The sequence below is a fragment of the Pseudophryne corroboree genome, chromosome 3 (genome assembly GCF_028390025.1).
Source record: "Pseudophryne corroboree isolate aPseCor3 chromosome 3, aPseCor3.hap2, whole genome shotgun sequence".
NCBI classification, from domain to species: Eukaryota; Metazoa; Chordata; class Amphibia; order Anura; family Myobatrachidae; genus Pseudophryne; species Pseudophryne corroboree.
The window spans coordinates 778,339,262-778,362,751 of NC_086446.1; the positions used below are offsets into that span (position 1 = coordinate 778,339,262).

Consider the following 23,490-nt stretch of genomic DNA (forward strand, 5'->3'; position numbering starts at 1 on the left):
ATCAGGGGACATTCACCAAAACTGGAGCATGGGTGACTGCGAACAAAAAGTTACTACAGCCGGCAATTGTCCATGTTTCTAGAACAGGTTCTCCGGGCAATTACATGAGAAGCAACCAGTTCTCAGCAGCTCTCCAGTTACATAAATCTTCGAAAAACTGTTGCACGCTCTTATTTGCATGAACTGCCTCCGGAATTCTTGGAAAGCTGCCAGCACAATAGCGGCGGAAGTACACAATGAAATAACTCAGCTGTTTCTGGATCATGTGTACTGCTCCATGTGACTTATTGTATATAGATTGAGGATAACATTTTTCCTGCTGGGGGAAAAAAATAATAATACCAAAAAACACATTAAAAAAATTACATAAAGACGTTCGTTTAATGTTATAGGCATCTGAATATTTTCACATTAAAGGAACACAACTGTTTGCTTAGATGATACAAGAAGTTGTTGTAAACAGAAGTTGATCTCAAGGTTTCTGCGTGAAATCCTGGACGCTATTGGACACCCTGCGGCAGTGGCAGAATATGGGAGAATCCGCTCCAACCAGCAGAGGGCAGTATAAGAATAAAAACTGTTCTTTGAAAAACAACTGTACAAGCCTCTGGAGGGGTATAAATGAGGCTTATTATTATATTATTTTTCCCATAATGGACAAAATATAAGTGTATATTGTCTAAAAACATGCAATATCAACTGAGTAAGTATTCGTGTTTCATATAGAAAGACCAATGCAGAATATGTATATATGAGGAGGGTCGTTTACCAAAAATTGCTGCACCCAGTCATACCAGTGCTCTGATTTTCTAAACCATACTCGCCTATTCTCCCGGAATGACTGGGCGCTCACGGATTTTGGGGAGTACTCCCAGTAGAGCAAACGTCCCCTCTCCCCTGACCACTTGTCTTTCTTCTGAAGTGGTCGAGGCCTGATGACGAAACTGCATTACCATGGCCCCGCCCCTTGCTGCAAAATGATGCAAATCGTGTTATTCAGCAGCAGTGGGTGGGGCATCCTGGTGCAAATCTCATCATCACGTTTGCCTCTCCCTCCTGGGAGGTCGACTTTCTAATATATTTACTGGATGCAAAACTAATGTATCTTCTGGTTTCATTATTCCAGACCACTATAACAGGCTAAGGCCCAGATTTATCAAGCCTTGGAGAGTGATAAATTGCACGGTGATACTGTACCAGCCAATCAGCTAATAACGGCCATGTTACAGGCTGTGTTTGAAAACTGACAGGTAGGAGCTGATTGGTTGATACTTTATCACCGTGCAATTTCTCACTATTCAAGGCTTGATAAATCTAGCCCATAATCTACAACATTTTGGCCAACTTTTGATTAGTATTGCTCAGAGTTTAAAAACACAGAAATATAAAAAAATGGTATATGTGATCCAGTCAGTGTTGTGCTTTGTATTCATGCTGTTTGTTGTATTGGTTGTTAGGTGACCTCTTCTACGGAGCTGCCTACCAAAACAAAATAATAATCCAATGGCGGTACTCTCAGCGGTTAGCGTTGGGACCATCCTACTAGAGGAAAAACCTAGGTTGGTTAATCATCTGCTTTTATTACCACAAGAGCTGGTTGAAGAGTGCTGTTTGATCCGGTTTCATTGCATTAACCCTTACTAGGTCTAATCCATGGCTGTGTTTAGCTGGTTGAGGGGGAGGGAGATTTTCGTGATAGCCCAGCATTGTGACTGCTCCGTCCCCTGATGCCTGCTATATAGTGTCCTGGGATTTGACAGTGCTGGGTATGGGAGGAGCTATGTCCATGATCATTAAATCAGAATTTTAGGTCAATATGTTCACTAAAGGTAAAATATCATGAAAATATATATATAAAAATATATATCAGGCAATTCAAAACAATATATATATATATATATATATAATTCACAAAAGCTTTGTTATTTTTCTGCTCAGCAGACTGTTAGGGTCTCCTCCTCCCTCTCCCGTTTGGACTCAAGTTTCGGCCGTGATGAAGACAAAACGTGAGCTCTGATTTGTTCAGGTTTCTGAAGACGTTACCGTGAAAGCAGGAAGACACAGCGGTGGGTCTAGTGATACAACTGTACATTGTGTGGATTTGTAAAAGTGTATACAGTATGTAAGACTGCTGATAAAACCGTATGGCCAACATCTTCTAATTCTGGTACCAAGTTCTCGTTGACTGTGAGCACTGAGCCAGATCCGGGTTGCACACATTTAACACCAGTTTGCTTTGTGGCTCATGAACATCTTTCCACTTCATGTGTTTAAAAAAGCCTCGTCTTCCCAATTACTACTCTCCAAAATGCTTTCCCCAGACAAGCCTTAAGCAGGGGGTCCAAATTTTTTTGACCCTGATATTCCACCCACAGAAATGTCAATTCTCCAGCCATCCAGGAGCACTCACAAAGCGGTCAGTGGTGGCAACATCTGAGGAACTTGGTGCAGTCTCCAAGCTGGCGTGCTCGAAATATCTCTACTCTCCAAACAGGACATGACCCTCTAGTGTTCCGCTAGCCGGCAGAAGAAATACTCTTTAGAAATTTCCCTTTAATGTCTGTGGACGTTGCAGAATGTCCGCATCACTCATATTGCATTCAAAAGACATTGTCTCTTTCACGTACGCATAAGAACAGCTCTAAACGTCGTGACTGATGGGTTTTGTAACATCACATAACCTGGATCTCTGTAACTAGACATTTAAACCTCTCTCTCTACCCCAATCATCCTCCCTGAAGATCTGCGACCACGGAGAGTCCAGAATGTAAGACGACTAGAAGTACAGTTCCTTGGTCAACATGGAGACTACGCAAGGTATCTGCTTCTTCTCACTGAAGCGTGGGTCATCGGACCAGGACTCGAAGTTGGTGGCCACCATGTGGTTGACCCGAGTCAGGATCTGCATGATCTCCAGCTGCTTTCCGTATTCGGTGAGGACACTGCACAGGGCCTGGACAAACCAAGAGCCCCGGCCTGGGTTCCTCCAGGAATAGTAACCTGCGGGAACATGAAGCAGAGGTGATCATAGAGTACATAGTCTTGGTAGCTTGTTACAATATCTCCATAGGTTCCATTTTCCAGAATGGTTCTGGAAATGAAGTTTAAATATAAAGACTTGTCTCCGATGTTACAAATTGTGTTTATTTTAGGGACAACTGCTCATTCTGAAAAAAAGAAATCATACTTTCTTAACCCTCTCAAAATTGTTCTCCGAGAAGAGGCAGCTGAGACAGGTACTCCAGTTATACGGATTTCAGAGCTAGGGAACAGCCCCTCAAGAGCCGCCTCCCTCAGCCGCCAAACAGAGAGTGCCCCCTGCCGATCACAGATAGGTAGTGGTACCTGGTACAGTGGAATATGCAAACAGGAAATCAGCCTCCACCGGAATCTTGTATCTGGGATTGGCGTCAGTCTCCATAGAGTCGTTGGCAGGCCCGGAGTCTGTTTGAATCCCTTCGTCAAACTCTGAGCCGCGACAAGCCTGAAATACCACAGGTAGACTGTTAGTGTGACAGCAGCACAGAGTATATCAGGAGATGAGGGATGTGTCAGTGAGGACAGGGCTGCATGGGACAGGGGCAGTGACATGATGTGAGGAGGGGAATGGAGGCAGCAGGAAGCCACAGAATGAGAGTTATATAGTGGGAGGAGCAGGATCCCCAGCAGCACAGAGTATATCAGGAGATGGGTGATGTGTCAGTGAGGACAGGGCTACATGTGACAGGGGCAGTGACATGATGTGAGGAGGGGAATGGAGGCAGCAGGAAGCCACAGACTGAGAGTTATATAGTGGGAGGTGCAGGGTACACCAGCAGCACAGAGTATATAAGCAGGTGAGTGATGAGTCAGTGAGGACAGGGCTGCATGTGACAGGGACAGTGACATTATGTGAGGAGGAGAATGGAGGCAGCAGGAAGCCACAGACTGAGAGTTATATAGTGGAAGGAGCAGGGTCCCCAGCAGCACAGAGTATATCAGGAGATGAGTGATGTGCCAGTCAGGACAGGGCTGCATGTGACAGGGGCAGTGACATGATGTGAGGAGGGGAATGGAGGCAGCAGGAAGCCACAGACTGAGGGTTATATAGTGGGAGGTGCAGGGTACACCAGCAGCACAGAGTATATCAGGAGATGTGTGATGTGTCAGTGAGGACAGGGCTGCATGTGACAGGGGCAGTGACATGATGTGAGGAGGGGAATGGAGGCAGCAGGAAGCCACAGACTGAGGGTTATACAGTAGAAGGAGCAGGGTCCCCCAGCAGCACAGAGTATATCAGGAGATGAGTGATGTGTCAGTGAGGACAGGGCTGCATGTGACAGGGGCAGTGACATGATGTGAGGAGGGGAATGGAGGCAGCAGGAAGCCACAGACTGAGAGTTATATAGTGGAAGGAGTATATAGGAGTTCTATAGTGTTAGTTTTCCTGCACTGAGGAAGCACACAACCTCATTACCAATCATACCTGGATAAAGAACAGTTTGGGTTTCCCAACCAGACTTTTACATTTATCCCCTCGGAAAAGTGTTGTTAGAGATTTTATTGCCATGGCCCCGTCCGTGCCGTAGATCTGCCCTTCTTCTCCGTGACTCAGGAGGATACAGGCAAAGCAGGCGCTGTCGCTGTGGTTCTGCTGAGCCACTGAGGGGAGGAAATATAATATTATTTATTATGTAACGTTTTATAGATACAAACAGCCCAACATCTCCATAAACTACAGTCTGGCCTTCCAGCTCATCACTGTACTGTATACGCCATTATCTCAGAGCACCTGAGTCCATGGTTACCATGGTTTCTAGAGACGTCTGTTACAAGCGATGGAGGTACATGTCTCCTTGATGCCAGCACTGGTTCAGTCCCAATATGGCTGCCCCCACCGTTGCCTGTCAGAATGATTACTCGTCTTCACCAAGAAGTCCCAAAACACCTGCCCTCCACCAGCCCTGCGGCTGTACAGAGCACACAATGAAGTCTTGTTGGGGAGTTACCATTTCCCTTTACTGACCAAGGTTCTGTCTGTAGTCAGTCATCAATATGGGTGCTCGAACAGGGCGCAGTTCTTGCCTCGTACAGAGATGAATGCCCTTCTCACAGTGAAAATCGCTAACCTCCCACAGTGCGTGACGCTTACCTCCCACAGTGTGCGCCGCTAGCCTCCCACACTGCAAATCCCTCGCTTCCCACACTGCAAATCCCTCGCTTTCCACACTGCAAATCCCTCGCCTCCCACAGAGCATATCGTCCCAGGGGACAACAGTAAATAAGCTTCAATTAATAATAAAAGTAAAAGGGGATTGGGAAGAACAAGTATGTATCAATATTATATACTTTTACTCTCATTATTGCCCCATATAGCCATCACATCAAGTACAATCACGTTTGGGGGTGTTGCCACAGACAATATTGGTGCCAATATATGTTGAAGCAAATTCAAGAAAGAAAAGAATTGCTCTTACAGTGGTGCACAAACAGAATTATTAATAGTTAGACTCTATAAAATGTAACTTGTATTATTGATGCTAGTAAAAGGCCTCTGTGAAATAATAAAAAATGTAAAAGTGAACAACAATGTAAATACAGAAATGGAAGAATTAAACAATAAATGTAAAATAAAAAACCCCCACAGTCTATCACAGTGTTTGTGTGTGTTTTGTCCCTTTACAAAATTTCTTATTACAGTATATAATAGTATATTATTTCTTGGTTGCTGATAAGGAAATATTAATTGTGTGTCAGTAATCAATTGTACTACCCTCAATTAAATTCACATAAGGAGAACATCGCCTAATGACTGTGTGTACCCACCATGGAAGGGCATACAGTATAATAAATTATTATATTATATACACCTCTTGCTACTGGGAAATAATAATTGCACTAGTAATTTTGTAGCAAATATAGAGGTAATATGAAATCACTGGCTGATGGTAGCCAATATGGCGCTATGAATGAGACACAATGCTGCCACAAAGCACCATTAAATATTCCAGATTGATCCACTGCTGGCAGAAGTCAACTTATATATATATATATATATATATATATTTATATTAGCAACTATAAGGGCTAATAATATTAAAAGAATTTCTCGTCCTGATACAGACTGTTGGCAAAATGATTGCACTATAAGTAATTCAGCTATATCACATATCAGTTTCTTAATTTTCAGACACAATGGTATTAATTCCGCATTCCAATATAACTTTGTGAACTGCCCCCGTAGTATGTAATTCACCTAAATTGCCCTTGCCAGGTAGATACAAAGATATGACACTGCGCTAAAAATGCAGCTTACATGTAAAATTGATGCATCTATATGTATATATAAACTAGAAGTGTGTGAGGGTTCTAAGATTTTGTAATACTCAATGCTGTACAGAGATGAATGCCCGCACTGACAGTGCAAATTGCTCACCTCCCACAGTGCGCGTCGCTAGCCTCCCACAGTGCGCGTTGCTAGCCTCCCACAGTGCGTGTCGCTAGCCTCCCTCAAGGCAAATCACTAGACTCCCACAGTGCTCATTGCTCACCTGCCACAGGGCTCATCGTCCCAGGGGACAACAGTAAATAAGCTTCAATTCCCTGCATGTTTTCGTATTACCATGATTAGAAACAACCAATTAACCACTTACCTACCAGATGGCTTTCACCCCTTTATGATGGCATCAGTTTTCTGGTCTGTGCAGTGGGCTTCACTGGGTATAACTTACTTTCAGAATAAGCCCCATACTGTATGTTACATAAGTAGGAGGAGCAGCCCAGATTTGAGCCCCATAACAAGTCAACAAAAGTAGTAATTGGGGTGTAGGCTGGTCAATTACCAGCGATGGGGTTCTGGATGGCACCCTTGGGGTGTAGGTTGGTGAAACTTACGGGCAGAGATGGGGTTATTGTTGGCACCCTTGGGGTGTAGGCTGGTGAACCTTATGGCCAGAGATGTGGTTATTGTTGGAAACAAACCTCTGATGTTCTCAGCAGCAATGAGGGTTTTTGCCCTATGATAAACCTCTATATCTTTGTACATAACCAAGCTCACTTTTACTGTGACTTCCTGCTAGGCCATTCCGTGTCAAATCAACACACTGACTTTATAACAGGAAATGGTGGCTTGCTTATGTGATGGACAATAATGAAAATGAAGACAAACAACTCCAACTGGAAGACGTTTTATGTCATGTCTCCTGATGACACTGAGGCATTGTCAGACTATCCTCAGCTAACATTGATGACTGACTAATACAATGTCCAGTATTTCTATTCAACTTGATTTATAGAATTAAACTAATGAAGCCATCAAATCTATTATTTTTTCTACTTGTAATACACCCGGCTTTTTTATTTAATAAACTACCTTGCTTTAAATTTATTTTTAAGTATGAACCCATTATCCTCCCACTTTTAAATTCTGACATTTACCATTAGTATAGACTATTTCCTGAAATTTTTTTAACTTTTTTGTCGAGGTACTTTTTGAGATAATCATAAATTTCAGTTTTTCCTACAAAGCCTATCGTGTTCTATATCATAAGAAAGGGCATAAAAAACGCAGTAAAATTACACAACTCCCACCTCTCTATCTTAATTAGGAGAGCTGCTATGGCGATTTGAAAATATGCTGATTGTGCGTTTTTGGTAGATTTTTTTTTAAACTTTACATAGCCATAATTTGGAAACGGCATGAGATATTTAAATAAAGTTTTGTATTTTTCTTAGACTACATATATACTCTTCATATACCAAATTGGAACAAAATCTGAGCTGGTGAGGTAAAATTTTAACAAAAAGAGTGTTAATTTGACACGGAATGACCCTGCTATTTTTGGACTTAAACAGATCTGCAGTCGAAGTGACATGTACAGAGGAAAATGCTACCGTATGTAGCGGTATTCAGAATGTTTCAATACACTATTTTAATAAAGGCTATACATATCTACTGACATTTCATATAATAATAAACAGGGCAAAAAACAAACATTTTTGAGCAAATGCCACTGGGACACAAAAATAAATTAATCGACAGAACCACGCTCCCGACACACACCTAATACACATAACCACGCCCCCTATATACACCTAGCCCACATGACCACGCCCCCATCACCTAATCTACATAACCACACCCAACTCCTAGTCAACATAACCACACCCCAAACACTGAGTCATAGTGACCATGCACCCAACACCCAGTCACTATAACGGCGCACTGCGTCACTGTGGAATTCGGGACTGTCCCCCCAAAAATGGTAATTTCCCATATATTTACCATTTTGCAGTAATGTTTCCATCTGTTCACAGTTCTTGTCATTGTATACAGTTACGTCAAATCCCAGACTTTTGAAACATCGAAATAAGTCACCGGCATCTTTATCTGTTCCATTCCGTGTGCACATTCCTAAGAATTCAATGAGATGAATAAATGTCCTTCTAGACGGATAACAGGAGCGTGAAAAGATAAAACTGTGGGCCCTATTCAGTAGTGAATGCATCTGAGATGCGTTCACATTTTCCCGGCTCCTGCGGCATTGTGTACACGCAAGACCCGTACCACGCGTATACAGGGACGGGAGATGCAATCGTATCTCAGTAAAGTGAACGCCACAGGCAGAAACTTTGTGAGCTCAACCAATATTCATGAGAGTGCAGCCTATCCACTCACTAGGAGCCAGTGACATCACAGAGTGCAGCCCATCCTTTCACTAGGAGCAAGTGACATCACTGAGAATGCAGCCTATCCATTCACTAGGAGCCTGTGACATCACTGAGAGTGCAGCCTACCCTTTCACTAGGAGCCAGTGACATCACTGAGAGTGGAACCAGTGACATCACTAATAATGCTGCCTATCCGTTCACTAGGAGCCAATGACATCACTGAGTGCGCAGCCTATCCAGTCACTAGGAGCCAGTGATATCACTGAGAGTGCAGCCTATCCATTCACTAGGAGCCAGTGAAATCACTAATAATGCTGCCTATCCATTCCATAGGAACCAGTGACATCACTGAGAGTGCAGCCTATCCAGTCACTAGGAGCCAGTGACATCACTGAGAATGCAGGCTATCCAATCACTAGGAGCCAGTGACATCACTGAGAGTGCAGCCTATCCAATCACTAGGAGCCAGTGACATCACTGAGAGTGCAGCCTATCCAGTCACTAGGAGCCAGTGACCTAATGGAGAGTGCAGCCTATCCAGTCACTAGGAGCCAGTGACCTAATGGAGAGTGCAGCCTATCCAATCACTAGGAGCCAGTGACATCACTGAGAGTGCAGCCTATCCAGTCACTAGGAGCCAGTGACATCACTGAGCGTGCAGCCTATCCATTCACTAGGAGCCAGTGACATCACTGAGAGTGCAGCCTATCCAATCACTAGGAGCCAGTGACATCACTGAGAGTGCAGCCTATCCAGTCACTAGAAGCCAGTGACATAATGGAGAGTGCAGCCTATCCATTCACTAGGCGCCAGTGACATCACTGAGAGTGCAGCCTATCCAGTCACTAGGAGCCAGTGACATCACTGAGAGTGCAGCCTATCCATTCACTAGGAGCCAGTGACATCACTGAGAGTGCAGCCTATCCAATCACTAGGAGCCAGTGACATCACTGAGTGCAGCCTATCCAGTCACTAGAAGCCAGTGACATAATGGAGAGTGCAGCCTATCCATTCACTAGGCGCCAGCGACATCACTGAGAGTGCAGCCTACCCAGTCACTAGGAGCCAGTGACATCACTGAGAGTGCAGCCTATCCAGTCACTAGGAGCCAGTGATATCACTGAGAGTGCAGCCTATCCAATCACTAGGAGCCAGTGACATCACTGAGCGTGCAGCCTATCCAGTCACTAAGAGCCACCAATAGTTTGTACTATGGAATAATGTCATAGAACATGGAATTGCAGGTGCTCGGTTGTGTTTACATCTTGCATGTATCGTGATTATCTCTCACAAGCTGCATTTATAGATGTTTTCTCTCACAGGCTGCATGTGTCATTGTGGTTATACCTCAGAGTCAGCACTTGTCTCCGTATATATCACTCAGTATCACTATCAGGCACAATCCTGGAAATAACAGAATCCTAACAGTTGAAGTTAATGGGCATATTCAATTGTGCACTCATTTTTTAAAATCCCTGCAGCGTTTTAGCTACAGGGTTATTCCTATTCAATTGAAGGTGAGAAAATGAGCAGCGGTGATTTCTATAGAAAACACTGCGTTTTCTATATTTGAAGCCCCAGAGTAAAAATCTTAATTTTTAGGAAAAACCATCAAGACTTGCTCTGGAACCCTTGTACAACCGCAAGTATCGTGGTAATTCAAAATTGGGTGCAAGTTTTTTTTTTCAGGTAAAACCTCACGCCCATTTGGATACCCCCCAACGTCTTTGTATGAAGGAACAGAAAAGCAGCGTCACCTGTTTGTTCAGCAAAGTTTTTGTTGTTAATGATAACGCATCTGCCGACTTTCCCATAACTCATTGTGTACTGGAACTCTGGGGTAACGATGCGGAAGTTCTGCTTCTCTGTCTTCTCTGGTTCATTTTTCTTTTTCCTATTGGGAGAAAGAGCGGCGAATGAGAAACGTCAGCGACGCTTACATTTTACCAGAGCATTACATGATCATTCACCTTAGAATACCAGCTGCCCTCTATAAAATAAAAAATTATTCCCAGCTCTCATTGTAGGAGCTCAGAATACATAACTCAGGATACACAAGTGACTAGGGGGAAAGATTTCTCTCCTATGCACAGCAAACTTACGGCCTTTATTTACATTTTAGACTGACAAAGAACAGACCCGTATGAAGTTGCAGAAGAGTGACAACAAAGAACAATGGGGGTCATTCCGAGTTGATCGCACGCTGCCGTTTTTCCGCAGCGCAGCAAACAGGTTACTACTGCGCATGTGTATGCACCGCAATGCGCAGGCGTGTCGTACGGGTACAAAGCGGATCGTTGCTGGGCGATGGATTTAACAAAGAATCCATTTGCACAGCCGATCGCAAGAAGATTGACAGAAAGAGGACGTTTGTGGGTGTCAACTGAACGTTTTCTGGGAGTGGTTGGAAAAACGCAGGCGTGTCCAGGCGTTTGCAGGGCGGGTGTCTGACGTCAATTCTGGGAGCAAAAAGACTGAAGTGATCGCAGCGGCTGAGTAAGTCCAGAGCTACTCAGAAACTGCAAAAAACTTTTTTGTACCGCTTGACTGCACACGCGTTCGCACACTTGCAAAGCGAAAATACACTCCCCCGTGGGCGGCGACTATGCGTTTGCACGGCTGCTAAAAGTAGCTAGCGAGCGATCAACTCGGAATGACCCCCAGTGGCCTCTAATAAAACTATATGGTACAATATAAACACAATAACAAACATCTGAAACACATTGACAGACGGCGATGGGGTGACAATTATTCAGGACTATGACCAAGTTTGAACCATGTCAGTAAATTTTAACCACGTTTAAGAAATGAATTACCCCTTATAAAGTGGCTTATACGTTGTGTTCTACTCACAGAATAAACTACAGTTCAGTTTAAGAGGCTGGAGTACAGTACTTCTAAGAATATTTCTGGAGTGTCCTTAGGCAACGTATGTACCAAAGGTTCAGCATAATTTAATTATAGACCTTAAATTCCTATAACTGATAATGGTCTAGTTCACGGTTTCTCAATCCCCGGTCCTTAGCACCCCGCACAGGTCACATTTTGCAGATCACTCGCTGTGTATCACCAACTGCCACATTTTAGAGCTCCACAGATGACCGCCAGGGCCGTATTAACCCATAGCCAGGCCACTAGGCTTTCAGGTATTTTAGGCTCCCTCTGATGATCCAAGCTTCCTCTTTTTTTCACAGCGCACTTGTTTTTCCTTTTCTTCTCTCTTTTGCAATAGTGCTAGTGCGCTATTGGTCCGCTGTGTCCCCCACCCACTGCCTTAAAACAAACCTCTGCTGACTACAAGTGTGCGTCACTATGGCGCAGAGTGCCTTTATTCGCAATGTGTATGGCAGTCAGGGACATTATGGGGAAAGTTATTGGGAGTTACGGCAAAAACATGGGCGTGTTGTGACCGCCTTCGGGGTGTGTGTCTCAGGCTGCGCCAACAATCCCGAACGCAGCAGCAATGGGTCCAGCAAAAAAACAAAACAAAACAAAAGTATCAACCTTTTTTTTTTGCGTCGGACAGTTTCATGCCAACCTTTTTACCCTGTCGACCTTTTGTACGGTTTACTTTTTTCATGGTGACCGTTTGACCCTATCAACCTATTTAGTATCAACCTTTTGACTGTCGATCTGTTAATCCACATCCCCCGTCTACAGTTACCTATCTCTCTCTTTCATCAATGCTTCCAAGTCATTTCTGCCAAGGGATGAATAAGGGATTTATTTACTAACCAGCTGGTTATCAAAACTGCCCCTCAACGCCGACTTTGACGCGCAGATTTAAAACGGCCATATAAAACGTAATACTAACCAAGCCTGATGTAGCATTTATTTCTATTGCCGTTTTAAATCTGTATCCAATGTGAAACGCCACCTGCCGCAGTACAGCGTTGCGTTGGTAGAGATGAAGTGCGACTGTGCATTGATTGTAGTAAATCCCTGCCCTGTCTCCAGGAAACTTCTGACTGGGAAATATGCCGTTTAAAAAACCCAAGAAACAAATATCAAACCTGTCACGCTAACAAAACACCAACAACAGAAAAAAATCAGGTTTAGCCTAAAAAAAGCTCGCCCTAGATTCCACCAAATTCCACTCAGTCATACGAGTTCATTCGTCTAGCCCGAGGCCTGAGCATTACAGAGGACGGGGGTATTTCACACTACGTATTCTAAAGCCATTACCGCAAAAACTATATTCAAATGTATTGTGTCTACACTTACACTATTTATCAGTGATTGACGTACATTTATATAATTGTCTGTACATACAGATGTGGAGCTCCAAACAGCCACTCTCCGCGTGGGATCCGGTCTCTAGGTCGACAGTAGCTAGGTCGACAGGTCAAAAGGTCGACATGAGTTTTTCTCAATTTTTTCTTTTTTATGAACTTTTTCATACTTAATGATCCACATGGACTACGATTGGGAATAGTAACGTGTGCCGAGCGCAGCGAATCACGCGAGGGGACTCGGTGCACTAATTAAGGTTCCCGGTCAGTGTACGGAGAAAGCGACACAAAACTCCCCGATAAAAAACTCATGTCGATCTACTGACCTGTCCACCTAGAACATGTTGACCTAGAGACCCTGTCGACCTAGCATACCTATCGACTTAGTTACTGTCGACCAATAGTGGTCGACCTAGATACTGTCGACCTAGTTACTATCTACCTTCCATACCACACCTCTCCGCGCGCCAAGTTCTGAAAGACTCTGCTAGCTTTGGGCTTCTTTGCTGCGCGATGCAACTAGGATGCACCAGGGGACTGTGCTGATTAATTTGATATGCGACTGAATCTGCATATGAAGTGCTACAATGCAGCAGCCATGGCTTTTTCCATGTCAACTTCTGTTGTGCTTCATATACAGACTCAGTCACACACAGATATACAAGTGTTGTGTATCAATTAATCAGTGCAGTCTCCTGGTGCGTTCTAATCGCAACACGTTGTGGCTAGGATACTTTCAGCAAAATTTAGGCCCCTGGGGCTAGAGGAGTAGCACGGAACCTTTCGGCTCACTCGCGCCGGACATCTTCCGCTGGTGGTGTATTGATGCTAGATGACGACTCTTAAATTGCTTGCTGAAAATTATAACAATACAAAATACGACAATACATACAAGCGCAAAAATACTGATGTTTTGATATCAAAAGAATCATACTGAACCTCTGATTCTAGAGAACCTGTGTCCAGATAACCACACATAAATAGATTGTTAGCCGGGATTCCACAGAATACAGCCGCACATACCTATAGAGTAAGCTGCAATTCTAAAGAGTACAGTCGAAGATACATATAGTGCCAGCATCGATTCTACAGTACAGAGTACAGCCGAACAAACATAGCGGATTAGCTGCGATTCCATAGTGTACAGCCGCTCATACATAGAGGGTTAGCAGCAATTCCACAGAATATAGCAGAACATACATAGTGTCAGCTGCGATTCCAGAGTACAGCCGCATATACACAGTGTCAGCTGCAATTCCGCAGCGTACAGCCGCACATACATAGTGTCAGCTTCCATTCCACGGAGTACAGCCGCACATACAGTGTCAGCTGCAATTCCAGAGAGTACAGCCGCACATACAGTGTCAGCTTCCATTCCACAGAGTACAGCCGCACATACATAGATGGTTAGCTGCATGTCCACAGAGTACAGCTGCACATACATAGTGTCAGCTGCAATTCCGCAGAGTACAGCCGCACATACATAGTGTCAGCTTCCATTCCACAGAGTACAGCCACACATACATAGATGGTTAGCTGCATGTCCACAGAGTACAGCTGCACATACATAGTGTCAGCAGCGATTCCACAGAGTACAGCCGCACATACATAGTGTCAGTTGCGATTACAGAGTACAGCCACACACACACATAGTGTCAGCTGGGAGTCCAGAGAGAACAGCCGCACATACATCGTGTCAGCTGCGATTCCACATAGTACATCCGCACATACAGTACATAGAGGTTCAGCTGCGATTTCACAGAGTACAACTGCACATACATAATGCCAGCTGCGAATCCACACAGTACAGTCGCACATACATAGCATCAGCTGGGATTCCACAGAGTACAGTCGCACATACATAGCGTCAGCTGCGATTCCACAGAGTACAGCCGCACATACATAGCATCAGCTGGGATTCCACAGAGTACAGTCGCACATACATAGCGTCAGCTGCGATTCCACAGAGTACAGACATATATACATAGAGGGTTAGCCACGATACCACAGAGTACAGTCGCACATACATAGCGTCAGCTGCGATTCCACAGAGTACAGTAGCACATACATTGCGTCAGCTGCAATTCCACAGAGTACAGCCGCACACATATAAAGGGTTAGCTGCGATTCCACAGAGTACAGTAGCACATACATTGCGTCAGCTGCAATTCCACAGAGTACAGCCGCACACATATAAAGGGTTAGCTGCGATTCCACAGAGTACAGCCACACATACATAGAGGGTTAGCCACAATACCACAGCGAACAGCCGCACATACTGTACATAGGGGGACAGCTGCAATACCACACACTGTACATAGAGGGGTGATTACCTGGGCTCGTCATTAAGTAGTACTCCACTCTGCATCTGTAAGCAAGCTGTGTCTCCTGCGTGCTGGCAGAGTTAGATCTGGTCTCCAGGCCTGCCGGGAAGCCCACCATACTCAAGGCTGATGTATACTGAGCTGTACTGCTGTGGTGTTTAGCAGGCCCAGAGGCCGCCCTGAGTCAGCAGTGTCCTGCTGGATTTTTCTATGGGGACATTGAAACTCCTCTGTCACTCCTCTGCTGGGTTTATTCAGACCTTACCCCTCACTGCTGACCAGAGCACAAATCCAGACCCTCGCCATTCACAGTGCAGCACATAAAGCACACACTATGCATTTCACACGTGTGTACGTGTAATCTCCCCCTCTGCAAATACTCACACACTGACATGTTCCACAGGCAATGATTTAATAACCTTTGGTGAAAGTTAAATGTAAAAATAAGATTTTAAACCTACCGGTAAATCTTTTTCTCCTAGTCCGTAGAGGATGCTGGGGACTCCGTAAGGACCATGGGGGATAGACGGGCTCCGCAGGAGACATGGGCACTAAAAAAGAACTTTAGGTATGGGTGTGCACTGGCTCCCCCCTCTATGCCCCTCCTCCAGACCTCAGTTAGAGAAACTGTGCCCAGAGGAGATGGACAGTACGAGGAAAGGATTTTTGTTAATCCAAGGGCAAGATTCATACCAGCCCACACCATTCACACCGTATAACTTGGGTTATACGAACCAGTTAACAGTATGAAACAACACAGCATCAGTCCGAGACTGAACAAAACTGTAACATAACCCTTATGTAAGCAGTAACTATATACAAGTCTTGCAGAAGTAGTCCGCACTGGGACGGGCGACCAGCATCCTCTACGGACTAGGAGAAAAAGATTTACCGGTAGGTTTAAAATCTTATTTTCTCTTACGTCCTAGAGGATGCTGGGGACTCCGTAAGGACCATGGGGATTATACCAAAGCTCCCAAACGAACGGGAGAGTGCGGATGACTCTGCAGCACCGATTGAGCAAACATGAGGTCCTCCTCAGCCAGGGTATCAAACTTGTAAAACTTTGCAAAGGTGTTTGAACCCGACCAGGTAGCTGCTCGGCACAACTGTAATGCCGAGACGCCTCGGGCAGCTGCCCAAGAAGAGCCCACCTTCCTAGTGGAATGGGCCTTAACCGATTTTGGTAACGGCAATCCAGCCGTAGAATGAGCCTGCTGAATCGTGTTACAGATCCAGCGAGCAATAGTCTGCTTAGAAGCAGGAGCGCCGACCTTGTTGGCTGCATACAGGACAAACAGTGCCTCTGTTTTTCTGACCCGAGCCGTTCTGGCCACGTCAATTTTCAAAGCCCTGACTACATCAAGGGACTCGGAATCCTCCAAGTCTCGCGTAGCCACAGGCACCACAATAGGTTGGTTCATATGAAAAGATGAAACCACTTTGGGCAAGAATTGAGGACGAGTCCGCAATTCTGCTCTATCCACATGGAAAACCAGATAGGGGCTTTTGTGAGACAAAGCCGCCAACTCCGACACTCGCCTAGCCGAAGCCAAGGCTAACAACATAATCACTTTCCAAGTGAGATACTTTAATTCCACCGTTTTAAGTGGTTCAAACCAGTGGGACTTAAGGAAACTCAACACCACGTTAAGGTCCCAAGGCGCCACCGGAGGTACAAAAGGAGGCAGCACTCCCTTCACAAAAGTCTGTACTTCTGGGAGATAAGCTAATTCCTTCTGAAAGAAAATGGATAAGGCCGAAATCTGAACCTTAATGGAGCCTAATTTTAGGCCCAAATTCACTCCAGTTTGTAGGAAGTGAAGGAAACGGTCCAGATGGAATTCTTCCGTAGGAGCCTTCCTGGCCTCACACCAAGAAACATACTTCCGCCATATACGGTGATAATGTTTAGCGGTCACGTCCTTCCTAGCCTTTATCAGAGTAGGAATGACCTCATCCGGATACCCTTTTCCGCTAGGATCCGGCGTTCAACCGCCATGCCGTCAAACGCAGCCGCGGTAATGTCTTGGAACAGACAGGGCCCCTGTTGCAACAAGTCCTGTCTTAGCGGAAGGGGCCACGGATCTTCTGTGAGCATTTCCTGCAGATCCGGATACCAGACCCTTCGCGGCCAGTCTGGAACAATGAGAATTGTCTGTACTCCTCTTTTTCTTATGATTCTCAACACCTTGGGGATGAGAGGAAGAGGAGGAAACACATAGACCGACTGGAACACCCACGGTGTCACCAGGGCGTCCACTGCCACTGCCTGAGGGTCTCTAGACCTGGCGCAATACCTCTGTAGTTTTTTGTTGAGGCGGGACGCCATCATGTCTATTTGGGGCAGTCCCCACCGACTTGCAATCTGTGCGAAGACTTCCTGATGAAGTCCCCACTCTCCTGGGTGTAGATCGTGTCTGCTGAGGAAGTCTGCTTCCCAGTTGTCCACCCCCGGAATGAACACTGCTGACAGTGCGCTGACATGATTTTCCGCCCAGCGAAGAATCCTGGTGGCTTCCGTCATTGCCACTCTGCTCCTTGTGCCGCCTTGGCGGTTTACATGAGCCACTGCGGTGATGTTGTCTGACTGAATCAGAACCGGTAGATCGCGAAGCAAAGTCTCCACTTGACGAAGGGCGTTGTATATGGCCCTCAGCTCCAGGACGTTGTTGTGAAGACAAGTCTCCTGGCTTGACCAAAGACCTTGGAAATTCCTTCCCTGTGTGACTGCTCCCCAACCTCGGAGGCTCGCGTCCGTGGTTACCAGAATCCAATTCTGAATGCTGAACCTGCGACCCTCTAGAACAGGCATTCCCAACCGCAGTCCTCAAGGCACACCGACAGTGCAGGTTTTAGTGATATCCAGGCTGCAGCACAGATGGTTAAATCAAAATAACTGAGCTACTAATTAAGTCATCTGTGCTGAAGCCTGGATTTCACTAAAACCTGCACTGTTGGTGTGCCTTGAGGACCGTGGTTGGGAATGCCTGCTCTAGAAGGTGAGCACTCTGCAGCCACCACAGGAGAGATACCCTGGCCCTAGGGTGATCAACTGATGAATCTGTAGATGTGACCCGGACCACTTGTCCAGTAGGTCCCATTGGAAAGTCATCGCATGGAACTTGCCGAAGGGAATGGCCTCCGAGAGACCTTCCCCAAACAATTTCTCACCCCTGTAAGGTAAAACCTCCATATGCCTCTTTGAGTCGGCATCACCTGTCCATTGCCGGGTCCATAGGACTAGTCTAGCAGAAATCGCCATAGCGTTGACTCTAGAACCCAGTAGGCCAATGTCTCTTTGAGCATCTCTCATATATAAGACAGCATCTTTAATATGACACAGGGTCAATAATAAGATTTTACTCACCGGTAAATCTATTTCTCGTAGTCCGTAGTGGATGCTGGGGACTCCGTAAGGACCATGGGGAATATACGGGCTCCGCAGGAGACTGGGTACTCTAAAGAAAGATTTAGTACTACCTGGTGTGCACTGGCTCCTCCCTCTATGCCCCTCCTCTAGACCTCAGTTAAGGAAACTGTGCCCGGAAGAGCTGACATTACAAGGAAAGGATTTTGGAATCCAGGGTAAGACTCATACCAGCCACACCAATCACACCGTATAACTCGAGATAAACTTACCCAGTTAACAGTATGAACAACAAACAAGCATCACTCAACTGATGACACATAACATAACCCTTTAGTAAGCAATAACTATATACACGAACTGCAGAAAGTCCGCACTTGGGACGGGCGCCCAGCATCCACTACGGACTACGAGAAATAGATTTACCGGTGAGTAAAATCTTATTTTCTCTAACGTCCTAGTGGATGCTGGGGACTCCGTAAGGACCATGGGGATTATACCAAAGCTCCCAAACGGGCGGGAGAGTGCGGATGACTCTGCAGCACCGAATGGGCAAACTCAAGGTCCTCCTCAGCCAGGGTATCAAACTTGTAGAACTTGTTAAGGGAGTGCTGCATATTCAGCCCCCTTTTGTGCCACCAGTGGCACCTTGGGATCTTAACGTGGTGTTGAGTTTCCTGAAATCCCACTGGTGTGAGCCACTTAAGACCGTGGAGCTAAAGTATCTCACGTGAAAAGTGGTCATGCTGTTGGCCTTAGCTTCGGCTAAGCGTGTGTCAGAATTGGCGGCTTTGTCATGTAAATGACCCTATCTGGTTTTCCATATGGATAGGGCAGAATTGCGGACTCGTCCGCAATTTCTGCCAAAGGTGGTGTCATCCTTTCATTTGAACCAACCTATTGTGGTGCCTGCGGCTACTGGTGACTTGGAGGATTCCAAGTTGCTTGACGTAGTCCGGGCTTTGAAGATTTATGTGACCAGAACGGCTGGAGTCAGGAAGACTGACTAGCTGTTTATCCTGTATGCATCCAACAAGCTGGGTGCTCCTGCTTCAAAGCAAACTATTGCTCGCTGGATCTGTGGCACGATTCAGCAGGCTCATTCTGCTGCTGGATTGCCGCATCCAAAATCAGTGAAAGCCCATTCCACAAGAAAGGTGGGCTCTTCTTGGGCGGCTGCCTGAGGGGTCTCGGCATTACAGCTTTGCCGAGCTGCTACTTGGTCGGGTTCAAACACATTTGCAAAGTGCTAACCAAACAATAAGACAGCGCTTCTCACTTTGTAAAAACAATTTTTACTTCATATATATATTTTTATCACAATAAAGCACCGGCCAGTGCTAAAATACAAAAACATACAAAATAATATTAAAAATGTGTTTTGTCACATACAAATACTATATTTTTTCCCACATGAATAAAGTGCACTGTGTAGATGTTATACTCCCTATATGGCTTTAGTTAAGGAAGACACATAGGGATATAGTATACAAATAACTTTGAATTAATAGCACATAACAAGCTTATATGAGCCGATCTTCATTAGCTAATAAATCCCACATGTGAAGTGCAAGATGTTAATTCAGCAAGCAGCAAAAAATTTTTTTAAAGCCAGTCCACATGCAGGTAAGTTATGATGTTAATCAAGCAGATGTCACTGATTAGAGTCCATCCATATTAGTACTTATAACGTTGTTAGTATAACCAATAGATAACTGATAGAACTAAATTCTGCTAATATAAAAGCATATATGTGAGAAGCAGTAATTAAACACTGCAGTCCAAAGTCCACCTAAGGTACATTAGCTGTGTACCTCGGATTGATACCTCTCCTTAATTGATGAAGGGCTTTGCAGCCTGATTCATGGAGACCGGTGGACAGATGAAGACCTGCGCAGTGTTCCCTTTTAGGAAAAAGCCTCTCTCCAAAGTAGCAGTAGCGGCCAAAGTAGCTGTGATAGCAGAATGCAGTGATTCAGACGGCCAAAGAGTCACCAAACGCGTTTCTCCGCCTACCCTCCGGCTTCAGCGGCTTCCTCAGTGTGTAGAATAACTCTCCTCCATTGATAGAACCTTATATACCGGATTGCCGGTTCGCGCATGCGCAATGCGCTCGCGTTCCAAGCCTCGTTTTCACGACTTTTCATTTAAACAGACACATTGTTTTCTACCTTGTGCGAAGCTCTTGGTTACATAATATCCATCTTTAAATCAGTATTATAGCTGCTTTAGACACTATATATTTGAACATTACGTGCAATATATACTTTTATACCATTATACTTAATATACTAAAATCCACCTTCTAATGGGTAAATCTATATATGGCACAACTGACCTACATGTTTAGAAGCAGAATAAATTTAGAACTAGGATAAATTTAGAGCTAAGATAAATTTAGAGGAAATCATCCACATCACACATAGTGTGCTTAGATCTTTACACTACTGTGTGTGAGTTGTATGGATATTTTTATTCTCAATTTTTTTAGGAAATTTCCATAATTATTAAGTATGTTATTTAATAATGCAATAATTACAAGTATAACTGCAATTTTGACATAATACTGATTCCATGATCATCACCTAACATCTATCATTTTGCACATGATTATCTTGCATTATTAAATCATAATATATGGTATATCATAATCATATAATAATGCTACATAGCTCGACACGCCCTACCATAGATCTCTTTTTCCCACTTTGTTTCCTTTATTTAGATCTTCCCCCTCCACCCCACCTCTTCCCACCCCACAAAACAAATCCTAACCCTGGTCCTAGAAAATAAAACAGGCTGTACAGACAGATGTTACAGAGACATAGTGGAGATTTAATACACCTTTGTTATCTATATATTTGTTTTATTTATTATACTTATTTTATTATAATGTATCACAGATAATATTAAATTGCATTAAGTTCTACAGTGTCATTTAAACCAATCGGAGTTAGTGTATTCATTTTATATATCCAATATGCTTCTCTTTTACATAATTTATTAAATCGATCACCCCCCCTTGCAGTGTTTTTGATTTGTTCTATTGCTATCATAGTACAGTTGTTAAAATTGGAGTTCTGACAACATATAATATGGTTGGATAATGGATGTTTAGCTCCTTTCAAGATATTTCTTCTATGTTCCATATATCTGATATGCATAGTGCGTGTAGTTCTCCCTATGTACTGGGCACCACACCTACAGGTAATCAGATATATGATATATGTTGATGTACAGTTAAGAAAATCTTTAATATGGAATAGCTCCCCCGTATTACCCGACGTATATGTCATACTTTTTCTGGGTAGATATTTACAAGATAGGCAGTTTTGTTTCCCACATTTGTGAAATCCTGGTGGTTTTATAGGTATCCATATATCCTCACTAATTGATTTCTTTTTAGTTCTTTCGAAGTGACTAGGCACCAGAATAGAGCGTAAATTATCGCTCTTTCGAAAGATCATTCCCCCTCTTTGATCTAGTTGTGGTTTTAGTACCTCATCAAGCATTAGAAGGGACATGTTTCTTTTTATAGTTTGTTGGATCTTATAAGCACAACTATTATATTATACTGTGTGACAAACATCATATTTCTTTTTTGATTTTTATCCTCCATCAAGGTATTAATTTTCTTTTCTTTGGGTTTTAATAACATGGCCCTGTCTAGTTGTTCTACTTCCCATAAGGCCCCCTCAAGTACTGTAGACGGATATCCCTGTTCTATGAATGAGGTCATGAGTTTAGTTGCCTGTGCCCTGTATGATGTCACAGATGAACAATTTCTACGTAAACGGACAAATTGGCCCCTGGGGATATTTTCTTTCCACTCTCTTTTATGAGAGCTATTGTAATGAAGATAGTTATTCTGATCAACCTGTTTGATATAGGTTTTTGTGGTCAATTTTTCATCCTCTACTGTTAGCGCTACATCAAGAAAATTTAGTGCAGTATGGCTGTACGTGTAAGTAAATTTAAGTCCATAGTTATTATTATTTAGACTTTCAGTGAAACTAAGTAGGTGCTCTAATGTGCCCCCCCAAATTATAAATAAATCATCTATGAAGCGGCCATAGTACACCAGACTCTCACCGAGTCCGCCTCCCCACACATGTTGGTCCCCACTCTCCCGGGTGGAGGTCGTGCCTGCTGAGGAAGTCTGCTTCCCAGTTGTCCACTCCCGGGATGAACACTGCTGACAGTGCTAGTACGTGATTCTCCGCCCAACGAAGAATCCTGGTGGCTTCTGCCATTGCCACCCTGCTTCTTGTGCCGCCCTGGCGGTTCACATGGGCCACTGCCGTGATGTTGTCTGACTGAATCAGCACTGGTTGGTTTCGAAGCAGAGGCTCCGCTTGACTCAGGGCGTTGTATATGGCCCTTAGTTCCAGGATATTGATGTGCAGACAAGTCTCCTGACTTGACCACAGCCCCTGGAAGTTTCTTCCTTGAGTGACTGCCCCCCATCCTCGGAGGCTTGCATCCGTGGTCACCAGGACCCAGTCCTGTATGCCGAACCTGCTGCCCTCGAGGAGGTGAGCACTTTGCAGCCACCACCGAAGAGACACCCTGGCCCTGGGGGACAGGGTGATCAGCCGATGCATCTGAAGATGCGATCCGGACCACTTGTCCAACAGATCCCACTGAAAGATCCTCGCATAGAACCTGCCGAAGGGAATGGCTTCGTATGACGCCACCATCCTTCCCAGGACTCGAGTGCAGTGATGCACCGATACCTGTTTTGGTTTTAGGAGGCCTTTGACCAGAGTCACGAGTTCCTGAGCCTTCACCTCCGGGAGAAACACCTTTTTCTGGTTTGTGTCCAGAATCATGCCCAGGAAGGGCAGACGCGTCGTAGGAATCAGCTGCGACTTTGGAAAATTCAGAATCCAGCCGTGCTGTTGCAACACTTCCT

The 23,490-nt window shown here is 44.6% G+C and overlaps 1 protein-coding gene across 2 annotated transcripts in view; it reads right to left on the reverse strand.

Annotated features, from left to right (window-relative positions):
• Positions 1-357: 357 nt before the first annotated feature.
• Positions 358-23,490, reverse strand: part of CASP7 (caspase 7) — a 103,476-nt gene continuing 80,343 nt past the window's right edge. For both annotated transcript variants that reach the window (XM_063962563.1, XM_063962564.1), the window contains 5 exons: positions 10,407-10,543; positions 8,264-8,392; positions 4,466-4,641; positions 3,346-3,484; positions 358-3,000 (listed from right to left, as the gene is read on the reverse strand). In XM_063962563.1, coding sequence (XP_063818633.1) covers positions 2,777-3,000; positions 3,346-3,484; positions 4,466-4,641; positions 8,264-8,392; positions 10,407-10,543 — 805 coding nt within the window. In that variant the 3' untranslated portion in view covers positions 358-2,776. The remainder of the gene's footprint in view (positions 3,001-3,345; positions 3,485-4,465; positions 4,642-8,263; positions 8,393-10,406; positions 10,544-23,490) is intronic.